The 25,335-nt window shown below is 46.9% G+C and overlaps 1 protein-coding gene across 2 annotated transcripts in view; it reads left to right on the top strand.

The window, feature by feature from the left end:
• Vwf (von Willebrand factor) overlaps window positions 1–21,514 on the top strand; it is a 135,771-nt gene extending 114,257 nt beyond the window's left edge. For both annotated transcript variants that reach the window (XM_085839881.1, XM_085839882.1), the window contains exons 41-52: window positions 456–560; window positions 1,936–2,141; window positions 2,810–2,959; window positions 9,086–9,196; window positions 13,154–13,334; window positions 14,028–14,068; window positions 14,507–14,623; window positions 17,599–17,697; window positions 18,394–18,522; window positions 18,969–19,008; window positions 20,647–20,744; window positions 21,190–21,514. In XM_085839881.1, the coding sequence (XP_085696007.1) occupies window positions 456–560; window positions 1,936–2,141; window positions 2,810–2,959; window positions 9,086–9,196; window positions 13,154–13,334; window positions 14,028–14,068; window positions 14,507–14,623; window positions 17,599–17,697; window positions 18,394–18,522; window positions 18,969–19,008; window positions 20,647–20,744; window positions 21,190–21,378 (1,466 nt within the window). In that variant the 3' untranslated portion in view covers window positions 21,379–21,514. The remainder of the gene's footprint in view (window positions 1–455; window positions 561–1,935; window positions 2,142–2,809; window positions 2,960–9,085; window positions 9,197–13,153; window positions 13,335–14,027; window positions 14,069–14,506; window positions 14,624–17,598; window positions 17,698–18,393; window positions 18,523–18,968; window positions 19,009–20,646; window positions 20,745–21,189) is intronic.
• Window positions 21,515–25,335: the final 3,821 nt, after the last annotated feature.

Here is a 25,335-nt window from a genome sequence, read left to right as displayed (position 1 = left end):
TTGACATCTGTCATCCATGATCTGTCTATCTATCTATCTATCTATCTATCTATCTATCTATCTATCTATCTATCCATCAATTTTCCTCCTGTGTATCTAAGCATCTGTCTTCCATGCACCTACCTCCTATCCACTTCCTTCCTTCCTTCTTTCCTTCCTTCTTCCTTCCTTCCTTCCTTCCTTCCTTCCTTCCTTCCTTCCTTCCTTCCTTCCTTCCTTCCTTCCTTCCTTCCATCCCTCCTTCCATTCCTACCCATTTATCTGTCCATTAGATGGATGGACACCATCCATCTAATGTGTCACCCCTCTCTCATGTCTAATCTCCATCCACTTCTATTGGCTGTCACCATCCCCCTAAAATTGTAAAATTCCACAGGAAAGAGCATGAGGCTCCCACTGACAAGCAACGACGAGAGTCACCTCACCTACGTGCACCTCTTTTTTTTGACCCCCAGTGTGTGACCTGGTCAACTGCAACTTGCCTCCAGTGCCTCCGTGTGAAGGAGGGCTCCAGCCAACCCTGACCAACCCTGGAGAATGCAGACCCACCTTTACCTGTGGTAAGGCCACTGTGGGAGAGAGCTGTGGGGTTACTCTCTCCTGGTCTCGGCAAGTCCTCTTCTGTTTAGGGGATCAAGATAGTTTCGTTTCTCTCCTCAGCTATCTGAACCTAGGTTTAGGGCACATTTGGAAAGAAGGTCATACTTAAGGTCATACTTGCTTGAGTCCCCTGACTGCCCTGGCTATATCTGCTGCAGGTCTAGTGTGGACACAGCTGCAGCCATGCCATTTTGGGGGTGCATTAAGACACAGATAAGGGTGATGAAGAGGTAGCTCCTTAAGAGTACTGACTCCTCTTCTAGAAGACTGAAGTTCAACTCCCAGCATCCACATGGTGTCTCACAACTGTCTTTAATTCCTGTTCTAGGGGATCTAACACCCTCTTTCTGGCCTCTGTAGACACCAGACATCCATGTGTTGCACAGATATCCATGCAGACAAAATATCTATAATAATAATGAGCAAAAAGACAAACACAAAGCAGCTGTTGGGGCTCAGGCAGTTAGACTGCAAACTCTCTAGTTATTTGGTCCCCTTGTCCCCTCTGCCACTGAGGGGAAGACATGGTACCTTGCTTGTCTTCATCATTGAACCTTATTTTCAAATGTAGGTGTTTGGTGTTTTCCACTGTAGATTTATGTATTTAACCATAAAATATATTTTTAGCAAGGAGGTGGGCTAAAATTAGGCACAGCAAGACGTGGGATTCTGTATTTTGTTACCAAGGGTCCATTTCAAGGCCAGGGGTCTTCTTGGTTGCCTACTTTGGTAACCGCACTTGAGTTCCTTGATGCAGATGTTGGGAGAGGAGGAGGCACGACATAAGGCAGTTGGAATCAGGTGCAGGATGCAGGAGTGGGCTTTAGCATTTCTACAACAGCGCTGTGGTCGGGACAGCATTGTGGATAGCCTTTCATTTTTACATTGTTAGAGATGGTAAGATTGAGGGGCGATGTTTGCGGCACTTTGGATGGGGATAGGATTGTGTAACCTGCTAAACCAGCCATGGCATATCTAGGTCCCTCTGGGATGTAGGGATTCTGTATCTGGTATTGCTCAGAGTCAGTAGCTGGGAGGATCCTGCCTTGTCTATGCGTTCCTGGGGATGCTAGTACAGGGGTTGAGCAGCCTCCCCTTCTCTATAAGGATTTCTAACCTTGCTTTTCTCTTTGTTGATGTTGCCTTTGGAAGAATGACTGTTTTTTTGGTATTCTAAATGCTTTATAGCTGCTGAGCCAGCTGTATGTGCGTATGTGCATGTCTGACTTATTATTAAGGGTCCAAGGATTCTGTCACAGGCATATACTTGGAAGCACAAGTGGAGGACAGTCCTTAGTGTGGCAGGACTGAGGGTGTCACCTGTGTCCTCCCCAGCCTGCAGGAAAGAAGAGTGCAAAAGAGTGTCCCCACCCTCCTGCCCCCCTCACCGGACACCCACCCTTCGGAAGACCCAGTGCTGTGATGAATACGAGTGTGCTTGCAGCTGTGTCAACTCCACGCTGAGCTGCCCACTTGGCTACCTGGCCTCGGCCACTACCAATGACTGCGGCTGCACCACAACCACCTGTCTCCCTGACAAGGTAGGCCCTGCCCAACTCTGGATGTGATGATGGCTCATTCATTATTCCTCACAGAGGATATGAACACCTCAGCCCACCTCCCCCAACCAAGGGTGAGAGGGATAGCTAGGTGGGCAGTCAATATTCTGTCACACCCACACGGAAATTTCATGAACTCAGGAGTTATTGACAGTGAATCTACTGTGTATTAACAATGGCTAGGTGCTCAGTCAGTGTATGGCTTTAACAAGGTTAGCCAAAGAGACACCATGATTGCAAGGATTATTTAGAGAGTGTTTAATAGTTTAACCATTTGTTCATTGCTGTCCATTCATCCATGAATCCATCCATGCCTCTGTGAATCTATGCATCCATCCACCCGCTTACCCACCCACTCACACACCCAAACTACTACTATGTTTTAACAGACTGGTATTATGTTAGGTGCACTGCATGTATGTAGAACAGAGTCCTCCCTTCTGATCTTGTTAGCATGCATTGCATTAGTCTATAAATCCAAACATTAAGACACAAACAGCAGTCTAAAGAGGAGAGACCCGCCATGACTGACTTGGAGTGTGTTGGGGATATGACTGCTCCTCCGAAGCATCTTCCATACCATGGGTGTCACTGACCACTTGACTAAACAGCCCCAATGAGCTTATCCTCAGAAGCCTTGTTGTCACCAGGTTTGTGTCCACCGAGGCACCGTCTACCCTGTGGGCCAGTTCTGGGAGGAGGGCTGTGACACGTGCACCTGTACCGACATGGAGGATACTGTTGTGGGCCTGCGTGTGGCCCAGTGCTCTCAAAGGCCCTGTGAAGACAGCTGTCAGCCAGTAAGTGAGGCACAAGGGTTGGGTGCTGCATAGAGCCATTGGGTAGGGAAGAGAAGGAGGAGTGTTGGGGTGGGGGAGGGAGGGGTGGGGGAGGGAGGGGGGAAGAGCATTTAACTATCTACATACCTATTTATATTGAAAGGGAGGGGGCAAGAGGGTGAGAGGAAAAGGAAAAGAGAGAGCTGGAGAGAGAGAGAGAGAGAGTGAATATGAGAACAAATAAGAATATAGCATAGAAAACACAAGAAAATCAAGAAGAGGGAAGACCAATGGGTGGATACTTCATTCCTCCTTAGAATAGGGAACAAAATACCTATGAAAGGAGTTACAGAGACAAAGTTTGGAGCTAAGATGAAAGGATGGACCATCCAGAGACTACCCCACCCGGGGATCCATCCCATAATCAGCCACCAAACCCAGACACTATTGCATATGCCAGAAAGATTTTGCTGAAGGGACCCTGGTATAGCTGTCTCTTCTGAGGCTATGCCAGTGCCTGGCAAATACAGAAGTGGATGTTCACAGTCATCTATAAGATGGAACACAGGGCCCCCAATGGAGAAGCTAGAGAAAGCACCCAAGGAGCTGAAGGGGTCTGCAACCCGATAGGTGGAACAACAATATGAATTAACCAGTACCCCCAGAGCTCATATCTCTAGCTGCATATGTAGCAGAAGATGGCCTAGTCGGCCATCACAGGGAAGAGAGGTCCCTTTGTATTGCAAACTTTATATGCCCCAGTACAGGGGAATGCCAGGGCCAACAAGTGGGAGAGGGTGGGTAGGGGAGCAGGGCGGGTATAGGGAACTTTCGGGATAGCATTTGAAATGTATATAAAGAAAATATCTAATAATAAATAAATAAATAAATAAATAAATAAATAAATATAAAAAAGGAAAATATTTCTGAAAAAAATCAAGATGTATGTAGAAAAATTTCTGATAAAATTGAAGATTTACATGGAAAATATATCTGATAAGATTAAAGACATATCTAGAAAAAATCTCACCCCCCCCCAAAAAAAAGAATATAGCATAGGCCTTTCAAGGAATTTCTTCTAACTAGGCTGTTTTTCCTGAAGTTTTCATGCCTTCTAATATCCAGCTAAGAAAAAAACCCCATGGTTTAATCTGTTGAGAGAGTTGGAGCCCTCATGACTCAATTATCTCCTCAAGACCCCACTTTCAAACACTGGTGCATGAGGACCAAATCTTCAACACATGGATGTTCAGATACAGAGCACAGCAGGTTGGATAAAAGGGAAGAAGTGAGAGAAAAAGGTTGCCTCCCCCCCAGCCCCCGTTTGTGGTCTATCCTTGGCTAATGGGTATGGCTGTTGTATGGCTTTAAGTCCATGCTGGTTTAAGCAGAGACACAGGAAGGCATTGTCTCTATTTCTGTTCTCTCTTCTTCCCTTGGACACTGCTGCAGCCAATCCTGAATCTGACACGCACACTGAATCTTCTGTGATTGTTCCTGTTGCAGTGTATGACAGTGCTTCCATACAGACTGACAATTTCCAGTCCATGTTTATCATTTTAGGTCTAGAAAACATGACCTGTGTTCCCCAAATTGAATGTGTGCTGGCCTTCCCCTAAGCCACTCTGTTCTAGCTGAGGACTGCTCAGACTCTAGAAGAAGGGAGCATCTATCTTTTGGGAGAAATGTGGGTCAAATAAGGCTCACAGGCTTGACCCTGTGTCATCCCTACATTTAAATGGGCCTATGGTCATGTTAAAGCAGAACTGCCCAGCATACAAGTGTGTGCACCTGCAGTTGCTGCTCTCAGCATCCACAGGAGGGAAGGCTACACTCTTGGAGCTGTCTGGGCTGTGTGGATGATGGCAGAAGTGTGGGCTTTGGGAGACCCATTCTGCTTCCCTGCTGTCCTACCTACAGTGGGATGCGTGGAGATCCTAATGCCTTTGGGAGAGGATGCTGTGGAAGCCACAAAGGGCCTTTTTGGTAATACCCAGCTTTAAAGTCCTTTGGTCTCCACTTCATTCTACTGACCATTGGCAGAAATAACAGTAACTTGCTATCAAGTAATTAGAGTAATGTTGGAGTTCATTTTTAATTTTTGCTAATTCTTTAAGGATTTCATAGTGTATCCCTCCTGCCCCCTCCTCCTCTTCCTCCTTTTCCTCCTCCTGCCCCCTCCTTCTTTTTCTTCTCCTCCTCCTCCTTTTCCCATTGAGTGTGTGTCATTCAATTACTGTCTTGGGAGTGGGGTCAACCTACCAGGGGTGACACATTATTAGAGAAAACGGACTCTATTCTCTCAACAGCTACCAAATACCACTAGTCCAGCCACTGGTGGGATTTTGTGTCCACCGTGCCACCCTATGAAGGGATTTTGTCTGTCAGGAGCTTGAGCAGGACTTGTGTATGCTGTCAGAATTGCTATAAGTTCATATGTGCCACTGTCCTGTTGTGTCTGAAAAAAATTTTTTTCCTGAATGTTATCAACTGCCTCTGGCTCTTACAGTCTTTCTGCCTATTCTTCCATGAAGACCTCTGAGCCTCAGAGAGGAGAAGTACTCAATGAAGGGGTCCTTGAGGGTGGGGCCTTCCATAGTCTTTTATTTTCTGCACTTTGAACAGTTAGGGTTCTTTCTTATATTTTGTTTCAGTGGGGAATTTTGACTGCAAAGGATAGAACGCATTTCCGGTAACTATAATAAAATAATCTGTGGGAAAGATATAGAGGAACCTTCTAGAAATTAAGGGTGTGGTGGATAGGAAGGCAGCATGGTCATGTGACATTCCTTTTTTTCTTGTCACATCTGTGGCAGTGCATCATGGCCAGGATCCATTTTGAGAAGTGTGCTATTGAGTGACTTCATAGTTGTGAGAACATGACGGGCTGCATTTATACAAACTTAGATGGTGTATATGTTAGTCATTCTACAGGTCTCCTGATGTACCCTAAAGGCATATTAATCACCAGATGTGTGAGATTATTTCCTGTGGGATATGATGATTTATTTTCTATCTTCCAAAACTTTGTTATTTTTACAAGTAGTAGGATTACATTCTAAAGTAATGGTGAATGTATTGTGTGTACACAGAATACTAGTATAGACATTTATCATGTTCTACATGTGATAGTAGTTGTGTATACTACTCTTTTATGTCTGTGTATTAGGTATGTTTACAGCAGCAATGACAAGAGTGAGGATAATGTACTATGCTATTATCTTAGGATGCTGTGGACAGGATTTTTTTTTCCTCCATTATAATCCACTTGTTTTCTGAGACATGTTTTACTATGTAGCCCAAGCTGGCCTCTAACTTGTGATCCTTCTGTCTCAGCCTCATGAGTCCTGGGATTACAGGCATGCAGCACTGTGCCTTTTTCCATCATAATTTTATGCAGCCACTGTCATACATGTGGCCCATTGTCAATAAGGTACAGGATAATGTTTTAGTCACTCATGATACTTATCAGGAGGAAGAAGAATGACAGCTCTTCTTTGTACGTGTCACTGGGAAGCAAAGGGCCAACATAGGAAGCAGAGTTGCCCATAGCTCTCCAACTCACCGAAACCAGCAAAGGCTCGGGTGTGCTGACTTAGAGCCCAGGGCCCAGTGCAACTGAAACCTCAGATTTTATGGTTTGGATATGAAATGTCCTCATAGACTTCTGTGTTGAATGTTTGGTTCCCAGGTAGTAAAGCTGTTTGTGTGGTGGTAGAAATTTTAGAAAGTAGGGCCTGCCTGGAAGAATTGGGGGTGTGTCTTTGAGGCTACCCCCATGCTTCCAGTTCTGCCAGGGGTAACTTTGATCACAACTACACAGAAGTAACTTATATCCCCACGGTACACAGGCTCGTGTAGTTCTGGGAAGAAGGACAAGGTCTTTAGCATATGGCCCTCAGATAGCTAGCTTCAGCAGGGGCCAAGGGTCCTGGATTCCATGTCTTCCCTCTGCATGCCAGCAATGGTAATCATTGTTCCTGCTAAGGACATTAGGCATTTTATTTTCAGTGGTGAATGTCTGCAGGTTGGGTGAATATTAGACTCACTTCTGTTAATTTGAAAGCTGATGAAAACAGGATGGAAAAGAGAACAAGGTGAAGGGTCTGAGAAGCATGCCAGGATACATATAAACTAGAGAGTTTGGTGGGATAACTGAAAAGACAAGGGATGATGGAAATGTTGGTTCTGCTTTGCTTTTTTGAGATTTTTGGCAGGGAGATTTCAGAAAGGGAAATTCTGTAGCATGGCTGGGCATCTGGGCATGAGAAGCCAGTGGGTCTCTGGGATCAACATAGCTAAGAATCGTGTAATATTCACAGTGTGAGGTGCATCAACAGGATAAAGAAGCATATCTATCCCGATGACTCAGCACTTTTAGAGAGGTTTCTTGAGAGAGGTATACCAGATGTCTCAAGGCATTGGTTAATTCTCCTCAGGCGTCCCTGGGGTCTCTATTTCTTTCATGGCATCTGGAATGTCCTGGTTGGTAGTGGAAGGTGTGTACAGTGCATTATCCTAGTTTGTCAGCTCCTCCATAACACTCTGAACCTCATCTCTACACAATAAGTGACTTGAGTCTCTTTTGATAAAAGGCTAGGGACAGCTCACTGCGCACTGCCGTGACGTGGGTAGGGATGCCAATAAGTCCCACGGAGATGGTGTGAACTTGAGCTGAGTCTCTGGGGTGGTTGCACTCCCCCAGGGAAGGCAGTGTTGGTGCCTCTTCAGGTTTGACACAGCTTCTGAGTGTGCCTGGGGAATCACACATGCTTGGCATCCATGCCATCTGGATCAGCCAGCTGTTCCTTCTCTCTTAAGGACATAGCCCCAGGGTAAAACCTTGTCCTGGGTTCTTTGTCCTTAGCTCCAGACTCAGCCACACTGTCAATGTCATTCTTTCTACAATATTCAGAGGAGGGTTTTAATCTTGAGATTTTTCAAAAAATAGTTTTATTTTTATTTTATGTGTGTGCACCACATGCATTCCTTGTGGCCCCGAAGGCTAGAAGAGGGCATTGGGTGCCTTGTAACTGAAGGTACATATGGATTTGAGCTACCATGTGGATGCAGAAAATCAAATGTGGGTCCTCTTAACCACAGAGCCTTCCCTCCAGCCTCTTAATCTAAGTCCTTAATACTTTGGCCATACTAGGGATCTTGTAGATGCAAGATGGACTGACAAACTCCCAGGATGCTGGCCTCCCCTGATTGGTTCTCTAGGGAAGGTCAGTCTCTGTCATTTGCTCACCTCAATTTTCTTTTTTTTTTTGGTAATAGATACTATACTATTTAAACTACTAGGTAAATGGCAAGGACTCTTACCTCTACAAATTAGTGTGTTAGCTTTCCATTGCTACGACAAAGTACTTAAGAACACTGACCTAGAGGAAAGGGTAATTTTGGCCCGTGCTTTCAGTCTGCGGCTGTTCATCCCCTGGCTTTCCAAGCCATAGAGGGGCAGAATATCACAGTGGGGAGTGTATGGTGGAGCAAAGATGCTCATCTTATGGTGGCCAGGAGAGGGGAGGGATGGAGGGAGGGTGCAGAGGCAGGCTGGGGTCCAAAATTCTCCTTCCAGCGCACAGCCTCAATGATCCAATTTGCTTCCATTAGGTTTTACTTTCAAAATTTTCTACCAGCACACAGTAGTACCACAGGCTTGGGAATAACATGGTTATTTAGGGGACATTTAAGAGCTAAAGCATTACACATGCTGGCCAGTGTTAGAATCAAGATACTCATTTGTGCAGGTCTTCACCTGCAAATCAACGACTAGATCCTAGGCACCCTGAGAGTTCCCTGCAGTTGACAAGCAGCCCTAGGTTTGGCCAGGGCAGAGGTCAGACTCACTAGGTTCTAAATGAACTCTGGACTGTCTTTAATAGTCACCTGGATTAGATATCGGTCTCAACGTGGAATCTTCTGGGAGGGCGGATTGACTTCTTCAGCCTGTGAAGACCTAGCTTAGGACTCATGGCTGGTGGACAGCAGAGATGAAAATATCCGGCCCGACTGACTTGGTTATCCATCCCCTCCCCAGGGCTCGGGAAATGGGAAGCTCAGGTAAGAACATCTGTTTCTCAGTTGCTGGTCTGGCCTACACTCTGCTTTTTTTTTTTTTTTTGCTTTGTTTTTGTTTTTCAGGGTTTTTCTTATGTTCTCCATGAAGGCGAGTGCTGCGGAAGGTGCCTGCCCTCTGCTTGCAAGGTGGTGGCTGGCTCCCTGCGGGGCGATTCCCACTCTTCCTGGAAAAGTGTAGGTCTGGGTCATAGGGAGGAAGGAGAAGCGGGTTCTGCCCTCCAGCCGGGGAGTCCATTTTGCAGTTCAAACTATGAGTACTCCCCTGCCCTCATTGTCTGCTTTCTCTACAGGGAGTGTAAACAGCTGTTGGCTTGAGTCCCCGCTGTGGGATTCCTACACCCCTTAGGAACTAGTTAAGGCTGTCTCAGACTTCCCATTTTGTGGATTTGAGGAGAAGCCTAGTGGCTTCCCTGAGAGATCTGTAGACTCCCAGGGACTTAAGGCCTCTTGTTCATGGTGACTCTGAGGTCATGCAGTCCCTCAGTGGTTGCTTAAGGGGTATGGTCTCATCATCCTGTATAGCCGGTGGTCCATCAGGCTGCATGGGGCTATAAGCACTGCTCTATACTATACTGGCCCAGGCCTTGAACTTTTGAATTAACTTCAGTAGAAACTTTCCAGGTGGTGTGAGAGAAGAGGAGAAACTTACGCTTCAAGGAACCAAACAGTCCATTCATAGAGTTCCTCAGCTGGTTTTGCAGGTCTAGATTTAGCGTTTTGTTAGGTTGTGGGCCCCTCTCTCTTGTTTGTTCCTGTCTCCTCTGGCCTGCAGAATTCCTTCCAATAACTCAGAGCAGCAGCTTGGTCAGCTGTGATCCCCAGGTGGTCACTTCTGATGGTATAGCGAGCCATTTCCCTTAAGTTATTATTTTTATTGTTATCCTTTGACAGTTCTGTACATTTATAGAATGAATTTTAGTCAGTGTCATGTCTTGTTCTCATCTCTCTCTCTCCCCTCACCCACCCGAGCCCTTCTTAATATGCCTCCCTCCTATTTTCATGCACCTCTTTCTCTCTCTCTCTCTCTCTCTCTCTCTCTCTCTCTCTCTCTGTCTCTCTCTCTCTCTCTCTGTCTCTCTCTCTCTTTCTCTCTCTGTATATTTGGTTTACTGAAGTCAAGTAGAGTTTCTGTCCTTGGTACAGATGGGATGCTATTTTTTAGAATACCAGCTGCCAGCCTATCAGTAGCTACAGCCTTGGAGGGAAGGCCACCCTTCTCCCTACAGTTGTTAATTGCCCACGGCCCCTCTGGGTGTGTAGAGCTGCACGGGCTTTCTTCCGTGACACTATTTCTGGAGAGACAGGAGCCATCATCTATTAACTCAAGAATGGAAACCAAGATAGACCAAAGTATGAACACCAAATTTTACCTCGGTGAACCAATGAGCTTTATTGGAATTACAGGAATGTAGCGAGGGGTTACTTACAGAAGCAGAAACCTTTCAAAGGCAGTTGCATCAGCAAAGCTCACCCCAGCATCAGTGACAGCTCACAAAAGCTGGAAACCTGGAGCTCACCGCACAGCCTCCAGGCAACTCAGTGGGCTGGAGAGTGTCTCGTCTAAGATGTTCAGTTGGTCTGAGACATTTCCATGCAGCTTGGTTGGTCTCTGCCTCTTAAAGGCAACTCAGCTCTTCTTAGCTTCTTTTAGGGCAGCTCAGATTGTCTGACGGTATCTCTGAGCAGTCATTACTGCTTATGCAACTTGGGAGAGGGAGAGACCTAGTGGTTCTGGTCAGTTTCAGAAACTTCCTGAAGACTTCTGAGTTGCTTACTTCCTGAGTTTAAGGAGCTTCCCTGCTGGATGAATTGTTTTGCCTCCTCTTATAACATCCTGTTTCTTAAAGACCCCCCCCTCTCAGATGAAAGCTGTATCTGGGAGGAAATTGCTATACAAGTCATGCCCCTCTTCCCTCCCCCCCCCCCCGCAGTCCATTGTGAGGGTTTGAGGGGCCCAATCCTGTGCTGGTATTGTGCAGATGGCCTCAGCTTCGAGTTCATGAGTACAACAGCAGCATGTTGTGTTCAAAAGGTCCCCCTCCCCCTCCTCCTCCCCCTCCCTTCTCCCCACTCCCAGTCCTCTGGATCTCACATTCTTTCTGACACTCTTCTGTGATGATCCCTGAGCAGTGGAGGGGCACTTTAACTGTCTCATTTAGGGCTGAGCACTCTGTCGCCATTACTCTTGGCACTTTGGTCAGTTATGAGCATCTGCATTAATCTTCCATCTGCTTGAACAAGAAGCTTCTAGAGGAAAGCTGGACACAGCACAAATACAAGCGGCAAACAAGAGCTGTCTCCCCTCTTTTCTGGAGACATTAATTTTACCACGTATCCCAGGCTGTTTTCAAACTCATGATCCTGCCTCAGCCGCCTGAGTGTTGGGATTATAGGTGTGTACCACCATGCCATGTTCAAGCCATTTTACTAACCACAGAGGGTTGTCTTCTAGATAATCGTAGTTCTGATGTCAGACTAAGAACAATTCTTTCCCTCCAGTTAGGGAGGATGAGTTGATAGTGTAATCCCAGAGATCCTCAGAGGCAGGGTTAGAAGAATGCATGGTGGCCATGTGGGTCCTTCCCTCTGTGTCCTTCCAGTAGGATGACTATACTCTGTCTTAGAGAAAGAAAGGCGAAGGTTGTGTCTTGTCCCTCTGGGGTCATCTCCTACCCAGGTCTTTCTCCTCAGCGGTAACAGAATAGCTTAGTTTCCCCATCCGGATGTCCACTGCCCCTTCATGACTCAGTTACCCATGGATTTTCTGTCTGTGTGTCCCCCCTCAAATGATTTTAGCTCTTCTGCTTCTCACTTATCCTTGACTGAGGCAGTTTTGTCACCCCCACCCTCCAGTCCCCAAGCACAGGCCCAGCTCAGAGCAGAGGCTGCTCCATCTTAGAGATCAAGTGCTGGTCCCTATGGTACTCAGTCCTCCTGCCCCTTCTCCATCTCCAGCATGGCTCACGCAGCCTAACCCACAGCAGTGCTTGCATGCTCTGGGGTTGTGTCAACAGCTCTCTTTCAGCCCAGGTCTTGACCTGACCTATAAGACTTGGTGTCTCCTGGGGCTTTGCCACTGGGATCACATCAGGAACCATTTAGAGGTGGGAGGGGAAAGGTCACCTTAATGACTCCCATGGCCAAAACGTATCAAGTGGTATGCAGAGGCAAAGATAATGGCTTCAAGTGTCTGGCACATTCTGCATTACATCTGTATAAAGAATGGTGGGCAAGAGTTAGGGGAAGTGGGTCAGAGCTGAGGAGAGCAGAATGCAGCTGCTTAGGAATCTGGGTACTAACCGGCAAGGTAGCACTCATTGTAATAGGTTTTCCAGGGAGAATCTTCTGGTGGCTTTCCCTTTTCCCCTCCGTCTTCCCTTCCCTCCTTTCCTCCTTCTGTTTTCCTCCCTTCTTTATCTCCCCCCTTCCTTCCTTTCCTTTTCTTCATTTTCTTTGACAGAATCTGTCAATGCATCCTAGGTTGGTCTTGATCTCGTGATCCTTCTGCTTCAGCATCTGGAGAGCTAGGATTACAGATGTGCATCTCCTGCGTATTTTTCGGCTCTCAGTTGTCTTTGCTGTTAGAGAGCAGGACGCCAAACACCATAGGAACAACACTCAGTCCTTTCAGGCAAGGCCAGTCATCTGCAAGCTCAGAGAGTTCTGGAACAGTTTGCAGATAGCCCAGGGTTTGGGGACTGGGATTGCTAGCCCTATGTAAGCTTCCCGTTTCCCTGTACAAGGGAGAGAAGCAACAGGTTAAAGGGGGGAGTTTCCTCTCTGTCTGTTCTGTGCCAGCCCACATTGCTGTTGGAAATGTCCTTAATCTCTCAGTTCATCTCAGAGCCAATGCTAAGGATGGCAGGGAACATGCCCCTTGACTTCCCCATGCTACTACTCCAGTTAACAGCAGTGGTGTAGGGGATACATGACTCTGGTCAGGGTAACTTAGAATCAGAGTTACTGCAATGATCCCGCCATTCCCTCTGCGGACATTACCCTGCCGTTTCAATTATAGTTTGAATGAGAGCGTACTTTCAGAGTCCAAGGCATTCCCCGAGAACAGCACTCTGCCACAAGCTGTTGGACCCCGTCTTGCCTGGCACATCTGAGGGCCTCTGTGCTCCGCAGGTTGGATCTCGATGGGCTGTTCCTGAGAACCCCTGCCTCGTCAACGAGTGTGTCCGCGTGGAGGATGCAGTGTTTGTGCAGCAGAGGAACATCTCCTGCCCACAGCTGGCTGTCCCTACCTGTCCCACAGGCTTCCAGCTGAACTGTGAGACCTCAGAGTGCTGTCCTAGCTGCCACTGTGGTGAGTTGGGCTGGCCAGGCCTGGCTGGGCTTGCGTTTGCCTTCAGGATTCTTTCTTCCCCAGACCCCTGACTTCTTTGCCTGTTTAGCAACTCAGAGAATAGGTACAATCAAAATCTGTTGCTACTGCAGTAGTGAGAACGCAGACAGGAGGAGGCGATGGTAGCTTTCTACAGGCCATTGTGCCTGGCTGAGCCCAGCTATGGCTTTTTAACTATTGCCTTGTATAATCCTCATGATACTGACTGAGTGTGTGGTGGTCTCTCCTTGGGCCAGCTTTCTCTGATGCTGGAGACAGTGTTTTCGGTAGGACAATATTGTGTCACCTTGTGAAAGGCATTGCCATCCCGGAACCCTGCTGGCAGAGAGACAGACACACAGCGATAATAAGTCATAAACTATTTTTTTTGCAAGCCCAAAGGATAAGTCACCCACTCACCCCTCAGCCAGGAACTTAGCTAACTAGTGCCCCAGAGGCTCAACTTCCATTAGGATGGGTAGTGAGGAGTTGGACAGTTTGGATATATTGGTTGAAAGGGGAACAGAGGCCACTGTAGCCCAAGCAGGAAGACTCAACACCCTGGGGTAAGATGTGGGGAACTGTCAGGAGACAGGAGAGGGAGGCCAGGATGTGGTTAGGGTATCATGTTTGGGGAGGGTGTGTCTACACTCACATGTTGCTTTGTTCCCCCAGAGCCTGTGGAAGCCTGTCTGCTCAATGGCACCATCATTGGGGTAGGTTGGAGCTAAGTGGTGGGATGGGTTTGGGGATGCTGTGAGAAGAGTAGGCAGAGCAGTCTAAGGTAGAAAAGCAAGGAAGCTGGAGACCTTCTAACCACTCCCAGGGATCTCCAGTCTCCTATCCACACTGAGGCCACCTTTCTTGCTCTTCAGGGCATGGGCTCACTGCCCTTCACTCACCTCCTGGACCATACCCCAAGCATGTGAGCATGCCTTTTGTACATATAGAATCACGTCATGGTCACTGAACACATTTCCATTGAACACCTCTCCCACTGTCTGGCTATCTCTTTTACAGTCTCCACATTTAAGGTAGGGGGCAGAGGGAATGGCCACCAGAAGCAGAGGGTACATCTCAGTGATGGCTGCCTGAGGGAAGAGGCTGAAGGAGTCTCTGGCCTTTGGGAAGCCTGACTCTGGCTCTGTTTTCAGCCCGGGAAGAGTGTGATGGTTGACCTATGCACCACCTGCCGCTGCATCGTGCAGACAGATGCCATCTCCAGATTCAAGCTGGAGTGCAGGAAGACTACCTGTGAGGCCTGCCCCATGGTAAGAGGGTCTGAGGGACTGAGGGCTGGGGTCACTGTGGAAGTCAAGTAATAGGACCTCACTGGGTTCCTTAAATCTTGCCTTAGTTCTGATTATGGGAAATATCTGACAGTACACCTACGCAAATCGTATCCCTCAGAAATAACGGCAATTTAGTCTTAATACATTTTTTTAGCATTTTCTTCCTGTGTTCTAAAACTAAGCACACTGTTTCCAATTTTGATGCTATGCTCCCAACTCTGTATCTTTAAAATCATATTATAAGAAACATTTCCACTCTACTCTGAAAACATTAAAAAAAATCAGTCACGAAATACTTGTGAGACCCTTTGCAATGTGCAAGACTCTACATGATCTTCATCTAAACGGATGCGTCCCAAGGCCTACAATCTACTTTTCATTGTTAGACATTTGAGTCATCTCAATAGCTCATCAGGAGCCTGGGGAGATGGCTCAGTGGGTAGAGTACTTTTAGGGCAAACATGAGGACCTGAGTTCGAATCCCAGGAATTCACATAGAACTGCGTGCAGTAGAACATGTCTACAGTCTCATTGCTGCTCCTACAGAGAGATAGGAGGCAGGGACAGGAAAGTTCCTGGCATGTAGTATGGTGGGCAATGAAGAGACCCTGTCTCTAAGATCATGGACAAGTAGCAGTTGTCCTTGGACTTTTTAAGTGGTCTGTGGAATGTGAATGCCTGTGCTAATACATGGACTCGCTGGGTGTAACCTGACCTCAAAGCATGCCCTTACAGTGACACACTTCCTTTAACAAGGCCACACCTACCCCAGTCAGGCCACACCTCTTAATATGGGCCAAAACTATACAGACCAAACATTCAAACACACGGGTCCATGGGGGCTGTACTATTTGGGGTGTTAGGAGGGGAAGGTACCTGTTTCTTTCACACACTCCCATGTTAATACATATCCCTTCCTGTCTCCTGAAAAACATGGCTTCTCTATTCTCCACTCTCTTGCCCTTTCCTTTCTGTTCCTTTGGCCTTTATAGTCCTCTTTGCTTTTTCTATTTCTGGCTGGGCTCTGCCTCCCTGATGCGTGAATGTCACCCATTGTCCTTTTAGCTGTTCCCTGCCCCTTCCTCCCTACTTCTCCACTCACAGGATTTTCTCGCCTCTTGGATAGAAGAAAACTGTTCACTTTTCTGTCTCAGGACACAGTTTCCTATGTTCTTCTCAAACTCACTAAGAATGCCCGAACGCAAGCTCCCATGAAGTCGGCCTGATTGATGGAAGCCGTGCTTCATTTCCTCGCTTGACTCGGAACCAATTGCTCACATTTGCTCGGCGCTTCCCCCACCTCTTTTCTTCTCTCTGATTTCCCTTGCTTGCGTACCTTCCAGGAACTGTGCATGCATTGTAAAAACAGTTTCAACCTCACGATTGAAGCACTGCCTCGTGATCTTCAAAATCCAACAGCATCATTTCAAAGTGGTACTCTTGGCCCCGGGCCCAGACTCCCTGCCTCTGTGTTGAGCTCCATTCTTACGTCCAACCCCCAGAAGGCACATCAAGTTCATAGGTTGATTTATGAGGAGCAAATTGCTTAAATTCACTTCTGGGCAAGCTTACTGACGCTGGCCCTTCATGTTGGCAGAGACTTCCATCTGGGTGCTAAAACTGATTGATCAGAGGTCATCCCCTACCCTGGGTTACAAGATAAAGTCTTACACAGTAACTCAGGCTAGCCTAAAACTTTAGATGTTTTCCTGCCTTAGCTTCCCGAATGCTAGACGTAGAGGCATCAGATGCTATGCTTAGAGTGTCAAAGATTTTGTCACAGTCCTCTGGTCCCCAGAGAATGGCTCCAGTTCAGTGGTCACTACAGGTGGCCAAATGAAAACAAGAATGGCAAGGGTTGCAACCCCACAGAACTATTTATTTATTTATTTATTTCTAGGTTCTCCCCTTTCTCTCTCCCTTCCTCACCACCCTCCCCCACCCCTATCTCCAAAGGGGTGTGTGTATGTATGTGTGTGCATGCAAAAGCCAGAGGCCAGCTGTCAGCCTGTTTTTGAGACATGGCCTCTCACTGTGATCTCACCAGTTAGGCTAGGCTGCCTGGCCAGTGAGTTCGTCCTTCCTTCCTTCCTTCCTTCCTTCCTTCCTTCCTTCCTTCCTTCCTTCCTTCCTTTCTTTTTTTTCTTTTATGTTTTTTCAAAACAGTGTTTCACTGTGTAGCCCTGGCTGTCCTAGAATTCACTTTGTAGACCAGCCTGGCCTCGAACTCACAGAGATAGATCCACCTGCCTCTGCCTCTCCAGTGCTGGGATTAAAGGCAGGTGCTGCACCTGCCTTTAAAGGTCAAGTAACCAACAATTTATTTCTGATTTTGCCTTTGAGAGTTGTTTTATTATCTGTCAACCGTTTGCCACTGTTATCCAAAGGGGTGTGTGTGTGTGTGTGTGTGTGTGTGTGGTGTCCATCCAATACAAGCTCCTGTGTCACTGTTAGAACCAGAACTGCACTCAAGGGATCTTAAGCTGGAGAGTGCCATGGCTGGATAAGTTGTAGGAAGGTCATTCTAATGGAGTGCGGTAACCTATGGGAGGCGGCAAGGACAGAGTAGGGAGACAAAATAAGACTTTGCCAGAGTCAGAGGCTATTTGCCAAGATAAAAGACAACCAGGAAAGAGTGGTATTTGGAGGGGGAAAATGGAGTCTCATTTTGGTAGAAATGAGTCCCAAGACAATGATTAGATAGTTATCTAGTACACAGTTGGATTTGTAAGTTCGGAGCTCAGTGGAGAGGTCTCCCTTAATAAGTTAGAGTGCTACAGCTTGAGCAGATGCACACAGATAGAAGGAAGAAATGTCAGAGGGAAGAGTGAGGCCTGGCAAAATCTAGCTCAATTAGGATGCCTGCTGTACTCTGGGAGCAACTGTGGGATAGCAGAGGTAAGAAGTCAACCAGGTGGGAAGTTAATCATGGCTGCCATCTTTCCTGGATCCAGGGCTATCGGGAAGAGAAGAGCCAGGGTGAATGCTGTGGGAGATGCTTGCCTACAGCTTGCACTATTCAGCTAAGAGGAGGACGGATCATGACCCTGAAGGTGGGCATAAGCTGAACTCAGGCGTTCCCTCTCACTCTACTCTCTTGTTTCTCTTTGAGGGAGTGTCTTTTCTTGGGGGGGGTCTTTTCTTTAAGTAGAAGGACTAGTTTGTGGTCATTGTTGGTTTCTTTTCGCACTTCATTTTCTAAAGAAAGGGTAGGTGACGTGTGGAAGGCAACAGGGTTGTCCTTTGACTGCCTTGTCATTCTGTTCTTCCTGACAAGTATGTCGTTGGTGTATGGCCTCATGATCTGGATAAGTTTTTAAAAAGATTTTCTGTAGCCTTGAGACTCTGTGGGATTAGACAAGCAATTGGGGTGAGCAGACCCACCTGTGACTTCTGGAACTTACTGGTAGGTCTGAGAGATGGTGTCTTGGTCCATCTCATCTAGCTATGAATTAGTCAGTTTACTGCTACTGTGTCTTCATCTTGTAAGTACGTACGTGGTTGGAATAGTCTGAGGACTTTTTATATTTCTGCAGCTCTCTTCATAACAAATAAGTTATGGAGCCAAAACTGCACCTCTAATCTGTACTCTGAGTGGATCACGGGGTGTTACATATGGTCTCATCCTTCTTCTATAGTTCTCTGTTGTTTTAGCAGCTCAAAAGGAGTCAAGGCCATAGCTTATGGTAGCTTTGTAATCTAAACAATACCATGGCATTTGTTCTACCTACTCTCCTCTGTCTTTTCAGCAAGATGAGACATTTCAGGATGGCTGTGACAGTCATTTGTGCAGGGTCAACGAGAGAGGAGAGTACATCTGGGAGAAGAGGGTCACGGGCTGCCCACCATTCAATGAACACAAGTGTCTGGCTGAAGGAGTAAGTAGCTGCAGTTCAGATCCTGACTTTGTCTTGATGATCTCACTGTTTGACTCTAAGGATGGCGCACTGTGCAGCCCAGCTCTTATGCAATGTCACAATGTCTAAGACATAGCCATCTTAGTTGAGCAGTCAATGAAATGGTGAAGAAGAGATAGTTCTCTGAGACATAGGATACTTTGAAAATGGTTGGTCACTGGAGGGAAGCCATGATCTTTGAACAGGGAGGCAGGACATTGACTCCATTTTACTTTCTTTTCTGGGAATGGCGTTTCTGACCACTTTGGTCAGTTGGCTCACAATCGTGATGCAAAAGCAGTTTACCTTTGGGGATTTCAGCTCAGAGTTCTGAGTTCTGAGCCAGGAATTCATATGATGTGAGAACTTGCCAATGTTGAATTATTTGTGCCTTTTTTCCTTCTTTCTTTTTCCTTTTTGTTTTTTAGGGAAAAATTGTGAAAATTCCAGGCACCTGCTGTGACACATGTAAGTCCACTACTTATACTTCCGTGTCCATAAGAGCAAGGCTAGGCATCACTGTTTGAAATCAACTTTATTCCAGAAAACTAGTTCTTAGTTATGAGTTGGTCATTATGTTTACCCATTCAGCCAACTACCTTCCCTTCCTGATTGTCATCAGCCTGTTCCCGGCTCAAGTCTCCTACCAATCACCCTGAAGTAATCATACGTTTTTCCCTGCTCCATCTCTTGCCTCCTATGCACCTTAGAATCCTTGATTGTTCATATATCTATCACGAAGGAGCTTCATAAGGCTAGCCCAAGTTTATGCCCTTATTTTCGTCAACCTTGGTCCCTCTTGACTTTGTAGTTACACAATGCTGGTGGCTCTAATTGGTAAAGTGGTGGATGGTTTTGGAGATGTGTACCAGACACTATCTGCCTTGGCCATTTTTGTGTTCATGAGCACAAGTCACAAATTTTTTGCTTAGACTAATTTTTTTCTAGTTTAGTGTGTTGTTTTAGATTCATAAATTCACAGTTGCAGTTAGAGAAGGGTAAAAGCACGAATTCCTTCCATCACTTCTTCTTTTCTTGATGGTTGGCTGTGACAGCACAGTGATGGCCATCACTGAACAGCAGAAGGAGGAAATACTCTGAGAGGGGTTCTTTCCAAATTTCCTTCAGAACCATTTAAGAATGTGAATTCAGGAATCCATTAGAGGAGATGCACTCTTTCTAGATACTGTTCTTAGGATCTGGTTAAGAGGTTGTTATCTACAAAACCAGCAATAAGGTCCCTTCATTGGTCAATATGTTCAGGAGGTTGTAAGCTTTTTATAAGGAAAATAAGCTAGGCTCAAGAATTGAAATCTACAGCAAGAGAACATTGCATATTGGCTCCAAATTTGTTTTCTTGTGCAGTTGGAAGACTTTCCCATTAAGATGGAATTCTTCTGAAGTTGGGAGGCAGGCTAGCATGTCTATAGGGCTGGCCTAGATTTGGAGCCATGCCAGGATGGAAAACCATCATGACTCAGGGCAGAGTGGTGAGCTGGTGTTAGACCTTAGACTTGGCATTGAGTCAAGTCAAGCAGAGTTTCAGCTCTAAAGGCCACTGTAGACAAGGACGCTCTCATGCTGGTGACATAGAAGTAGCAACTCTCAATATGACAGTTGCACAAAGGTTCTTAGGAGCTTCCTGAGCCTCTACAGAGGAAATGAATATGTATGTAACCATGACATTTGCCTTCTTAGCCAAATATAGTCATGAGCTGATATTAATTCTATTTAGCGGCTACTTCATTGTCCATTAGTTATAGTTATAGTCTGATATGCCTACTCTGGCCATGAAATTTAAAATTGTATAAAAGTAACTGTTGTCTGTCTATATGACAAAAACACAGTGAGCCTTGGCTCCTTCTGCAATTAAAATTGTACTGTCCAGTGAGCTAATCCCAGTAGCAATGATGTCTCTGCATTTGAGGAACCAGGAACAGCCAAGTTGAGCTTGAAGAACTTAGTTCCTTTTCCTGCAACTGATCTTGGTTAGTTGTTGATGGAAAGAGGAGCAGTTCGAACTTAGTGCAGACGCTGGATGTGGAAAGTGTTCTCTAGAACCCCAGCTAACCAGCCCTCCAATTCCACCTCTTGCCTGATCTACAGGTGAGGAGCCTGATTGCAAAGACATCACAGCCAAGGTGCAGTACATCAAAGTGGGAGATTGTAAGTCCCAAGAGGAAGTGGACATTCATTATTGCCAGGTAAAAAGCTGCGTGACTTCAAGAAGACCTAGGTGGGAAAAGCTAAGTCTCTTTAGTTGTCATCTAGAAGGATCTGGAAAAGTTATGAGGAAGAGAGATACAAGGGACTATAAGCATTGTTTTTAAAGTAAGTGTTTTACTTAGTGAGTAGAACTGTTTGAGCCCAGAAGAAAGATGAGAACAGATTTGTAAAGAAACTGGGGTGCCATTTGTGGAAGATGGGGATTCAGGATCAATCAGTGTGTGTGTGGAAATCATGGCCAGAGGGGTTTGGGTATGTGTAATAATTGGAGAAAGGAAGCTCACAGTTTTCTGAGATCTACCTTTAGAAGCTGCCTAGCTCCCCCAGGGGTCCCTGGGTAAGACAGGAGGAGGATACAGGTTGTCCCAGAATTCTGCTGCCCCATCCAGCATTGTGATGCCCCATCTCTCTGCTGCATTACAGGGAAAGTGTGCCAGCAAAGCTGTGTACTCCATTGACATCGAGGATGTGCAGGAGCAATGCTCCTGCTGCCTGCCCTCAAGGACAGAGCCCATGCGCGTGCCCTTGCACTGCATCAATGGCTCTGTCGTGTACCACGAGGTCATCAACGCCATGCAGTGCAGGTGTTCTCCCCGGAACTGCAGCAAGTGAGGCCTGTGCAGCTACAGCGGATTCCTACTGATGCCCATGCTATGGCCTGACTAGCCAGAGAACCAGATCCCTTCCTTGTGCCTCCTGCCCTTTGTGCCCTCCTGGGCCCACAATAAAGGCCAAGTTCTCATCTTAACCAAGGCTGGCGGTGGACTGTGTCTGAAGTCTGAGATGACAGATGTGACCTGAATCTGAGGTCTGAGGCTGGTTTTAAGGGACAAAGCACATGGTCTCTCTGCAAATACTCCTAGCCCAGTGTCTGGAGGCTGAGGCTGTCTAATATCCAGAAAACAGTAGGATTATAGCATCCTCTGGGTGGGAAGGGACAGGGTGAAGATGTCTCTCCAGAAACTCAGCCTGGTGGCCTGAACCCATAAATGTATACTTAAGAACACCCAGTTCTCAAATCTCTCAGTCAGGTTGCTTCTGTGCATGGCAGAGAGGTGGGTCCTGGAAATCAGGGTGAATGATGACATCATGAAGAGGGATGAGAAATCTATGTACATAGCAGTCCTCAGTCCCAGTGGGAAGTAGGTACCTGTAGATGGGATGCCAACAGATACAGAAGCCAGGTCCCATCACAGGCTAAGTCATAGCAGATGAGCTCTAGGCTCAGAGTCAGATCTGGGCTCTACCTATGGCCCTCATCCAGGTGTATAGTCTTCTACAACTCCTACATGGCTTTCAGACTCAGTTCCCTTATCTGTAAAACTCACATGGTCATCTCAGTCAAAGGATTGTGAGCGTCAATAACTCGTGCTTAGGAAGTGCGAGTGTCCTGGGTGACTGTAAGTGCTCTCATGTAAAAGATGAGCATAAAAGGAGAAACCCATCCTCACAGGTGGGAACCAGTGACTCTTACAACATGGGTGGCAGAGTGCTGGGCATCTCCTGCTTCCCTGTGGCTGAGATGCTCTGTGTTTTTAGCTTTATGCCAGCTAACAAGGCCCTTCCTGCTCCAGCCATCTCCAGTGGAAGGGCAGAGTTAACACAAAGCAGCGTCTAGTTCCTGAATCCCTATGCAGAACCATCACCCTTGGGTACAGGTGGTCTTTCTTGGAAATGTTTTGGAAGAGCGTGCACACTGTGCTGGCAGGAAGGGAAGGATTCTAGCTGGGAGGGAGAATAAAGCTGCGAAGACAAATGGGATGCCCTGGATGTATTCTGGGGGGTTGATGGGTACCAATGTTCATCCCAAGTCTTTTCACATATTTACATATTTACATATTTCACATATTTACCTCATCAGAAGTCCTAGACAATGGAGTCAGAAAAGATTTAGACATCTAGTCTGTCTTCTCTCTCTGACCCATGTACGGATAATGAAAATGGCCCAGAGAAGTCAAATGGCTTGCAAAGGTCAAGCAGTGTCTGAATGGCAGGACCCTGTTCAAAACCCCAGTGCCTTACAGCTAGACAAGAACTCTTGGACCACTCAGCGCAGAGCACCACAGTTGCTGGTCATCTTCTGTCATTCATATGGGACTCAGTGACTGCTACATCTCCAGGTTTTTGCCACCTGCCACTGCCTAGGGTGAACTGCACAAGAAGCTCTGTCACAGGGCACAGGCCATGATGATGCCTAGGTTTGGCAGAGAGCTGAGTGGGGTAGACAGAGGGAAGGAAGCATAGATGAATGTTTTATATATCTCCTTAATAATTCAAAGGCTGTCATTTCTCCACATCCCCCTGCTTCCTAACTTTGAGTCATTGCTAAGGTCAGCCTCTGGAGGAAACCAGATCCAGGGACACGGAATTGGCTGTCACTCTCCTGACTGATCACTTAACACTACCTGAGAACAAGGACAGCTGGCTGGTTTTCTTGTGATCTGCCCTTGGTGGCTGAATGACTATTCTCTTGTGCTATTTCACACAAAAAAGCCAAGTCAAGAAAGCCATCTTCCAATTAAAAACACAGGAAGAGGATCAGGTGGGCGGCCCTACTTTGCTTTTTATTGCTGGGTTCAAACAGCTCCCCAAGCAGCTTGGGGAGGAAAGGGTTTTTAGTTCAGCTTACAGTTCATAGTCTATCATGAAGGGAGGTCAGGGCAAGAACTCAAGTTGGGAACCTTTGGGCAGGAGCTGATTATATAGCACACAGAGGGGCGCTGCTTACTGGCTTGCTTCCCAAGGCTTGTTCAGCCTGTTTTCTTCAAGAAGTCAGCACGACCTGCCCAGGATTGGCACTGCCCACAGTGGGCTGGACCCTCTCACATCAATCATTTATGAAGAAAACGCCCCACAGATTTTCTTAAAGGCAATCTTCTGGAGTCAATCCTTCAATTAAGGTTCCCTCTTTCCAGATGACTCTAGCTTGTGTCAGGTAGACAAAAACTAACCAGTGCACATGTATGTCTCTGTGCATGTCTGTGTTCCTTTACCTACAGGTTTCCTAAGGACAGAGCCTGCCTTTGATGCTAAGGACCCTTTTTTTTTTATGGTCACCTTTAGATCAAATGAGATAGAGTCTTAGCTTCACCTGACAACTTATCATAGCCTAGAGTCATCTGAGGCACTCGTAATTGAGGGATGGCCCAAATAAGATTGGCTTGTGGTTCTGTCTGCTGGGGACTGTCTGGATTGATGCCTGATGTCAGAAGGCCCAGCCCACTGTGGGTAACACCATCCCCAGCAGCTGGGTCTTCACAGAGCTGGAATGAACTAGAGAGAGCCTGGAACAGTGTTCCTCCATGGGTCTTGTGTCTGGGGTTTTTGCCTTCAGTGTCTGCCCTGACTTCCCTCAATGATGGTTTGTGACCTGGAAGTTTATGTATGTTCAATAAACCTTTTCTTCCCCAGCTGCTTTAAAACAGCAGCAGCAGCAGCAGCAGCAGCAGCAGCAGCAGCAGCAGCAGCAGCAGCAGCAGCGACAACAACAACAACCACCACAACAAAACAAACAACAGAAAAGTAACTAGGGTAGCCCCTAAACATGTTTTAGGGGGGTGTCATGGAAAAACTCCTTGGGGGAGGATAGAAGAGGGATGGATGGCAGGTGAATGACTTTTTAGTAATTTAGGAGTAGAGATGACATGGAGAAGGGTCCCTGGAAGCAGGAAACAGGTGAAGGAAGGAGAACGGAGGGAAAAAGAGGGAGGGAGATGCGAAACTGCAAGGTGTTCTGTGCTGGGACGCGGGAGGAGGCTGCCTGCTTTGGAACCTGGGGTACACAGACCGTGGACGCTTCATGTGTAAAATGGATGAATGGAAGTCATCGCCTCATAGACTGGAGGCTGAGACTGAAGTATGAACACTGGGCAAAGCAAAGCACTTGAGAGACTCCCGAAGTCAAGAGGTTTAGATAGACACAGCCATTAATCCTCGAGGCTGGACCACGATGCTTTCTGTTTTCTTTCCATTCGGTTGTGTTTCTGCCACTGTCTTCTGTAGAACAGGGGACAGACATCTCTCAGATTCAGTGATCACAAACAGCGTACTTGATACTGATGTAATGCTTTCCCACCGAGGAGACATAATATCAAGGAGCGTCGTTTGCTTCTGGCATCTTGGAATGTAGCTCACGTCCCGGAAATGGCCCTTTGGAGGCTTTCTCTTCACCCCTCCTCTGTCCATGGTCAGGTCCCTAAGCCACCCTAGGGAAGCACACACCACTCTTGTCCCACAGCTTTTAACTTCTAGGTACACTCTTCACTGCCTTAGAGTCTCCTGGGGAAGCTCAAATTAACACATGCCCTCTCCCCTCTGCCCCTTGTCCTTGTGTACTCTCGGGGCTGCGACCCCGCCCCCCCTCGCTGCTGGCGTAGATGGAGTAGAGTGTGCGAAGGGGCCTCATCCTGCTGTTTAAGTCCCTACTACTACTCAGGGCTGTAGCCGGCAGACTGGTGCCACAGGAAGGAGGCTTCGCTGGGGACTGGAAACTAATCAGCCAGGCAGTTCATGAGATAATCCGGCTGAATTATCACAGGCGAGCCCGGCTGTGTGGCGCTCACTCAGGCT

The sequence above is a fragment of the Mus caroli genome, unplaced genomic scaffold, assembly GCF_978045245.1.
Source record: "Mus caroli unplaced genomic scaffold, Mus_caroli_1 scaffold_7, whole genome shotgun sequence".
NCBI lineage: Eukaryota > Metazoa > Chordata > Mammalia > Rodentia > Muridae > Mus > Mus caroli.
This window is presented reverse-complemented; position numbering and strand designations above follow the sequence as displayed.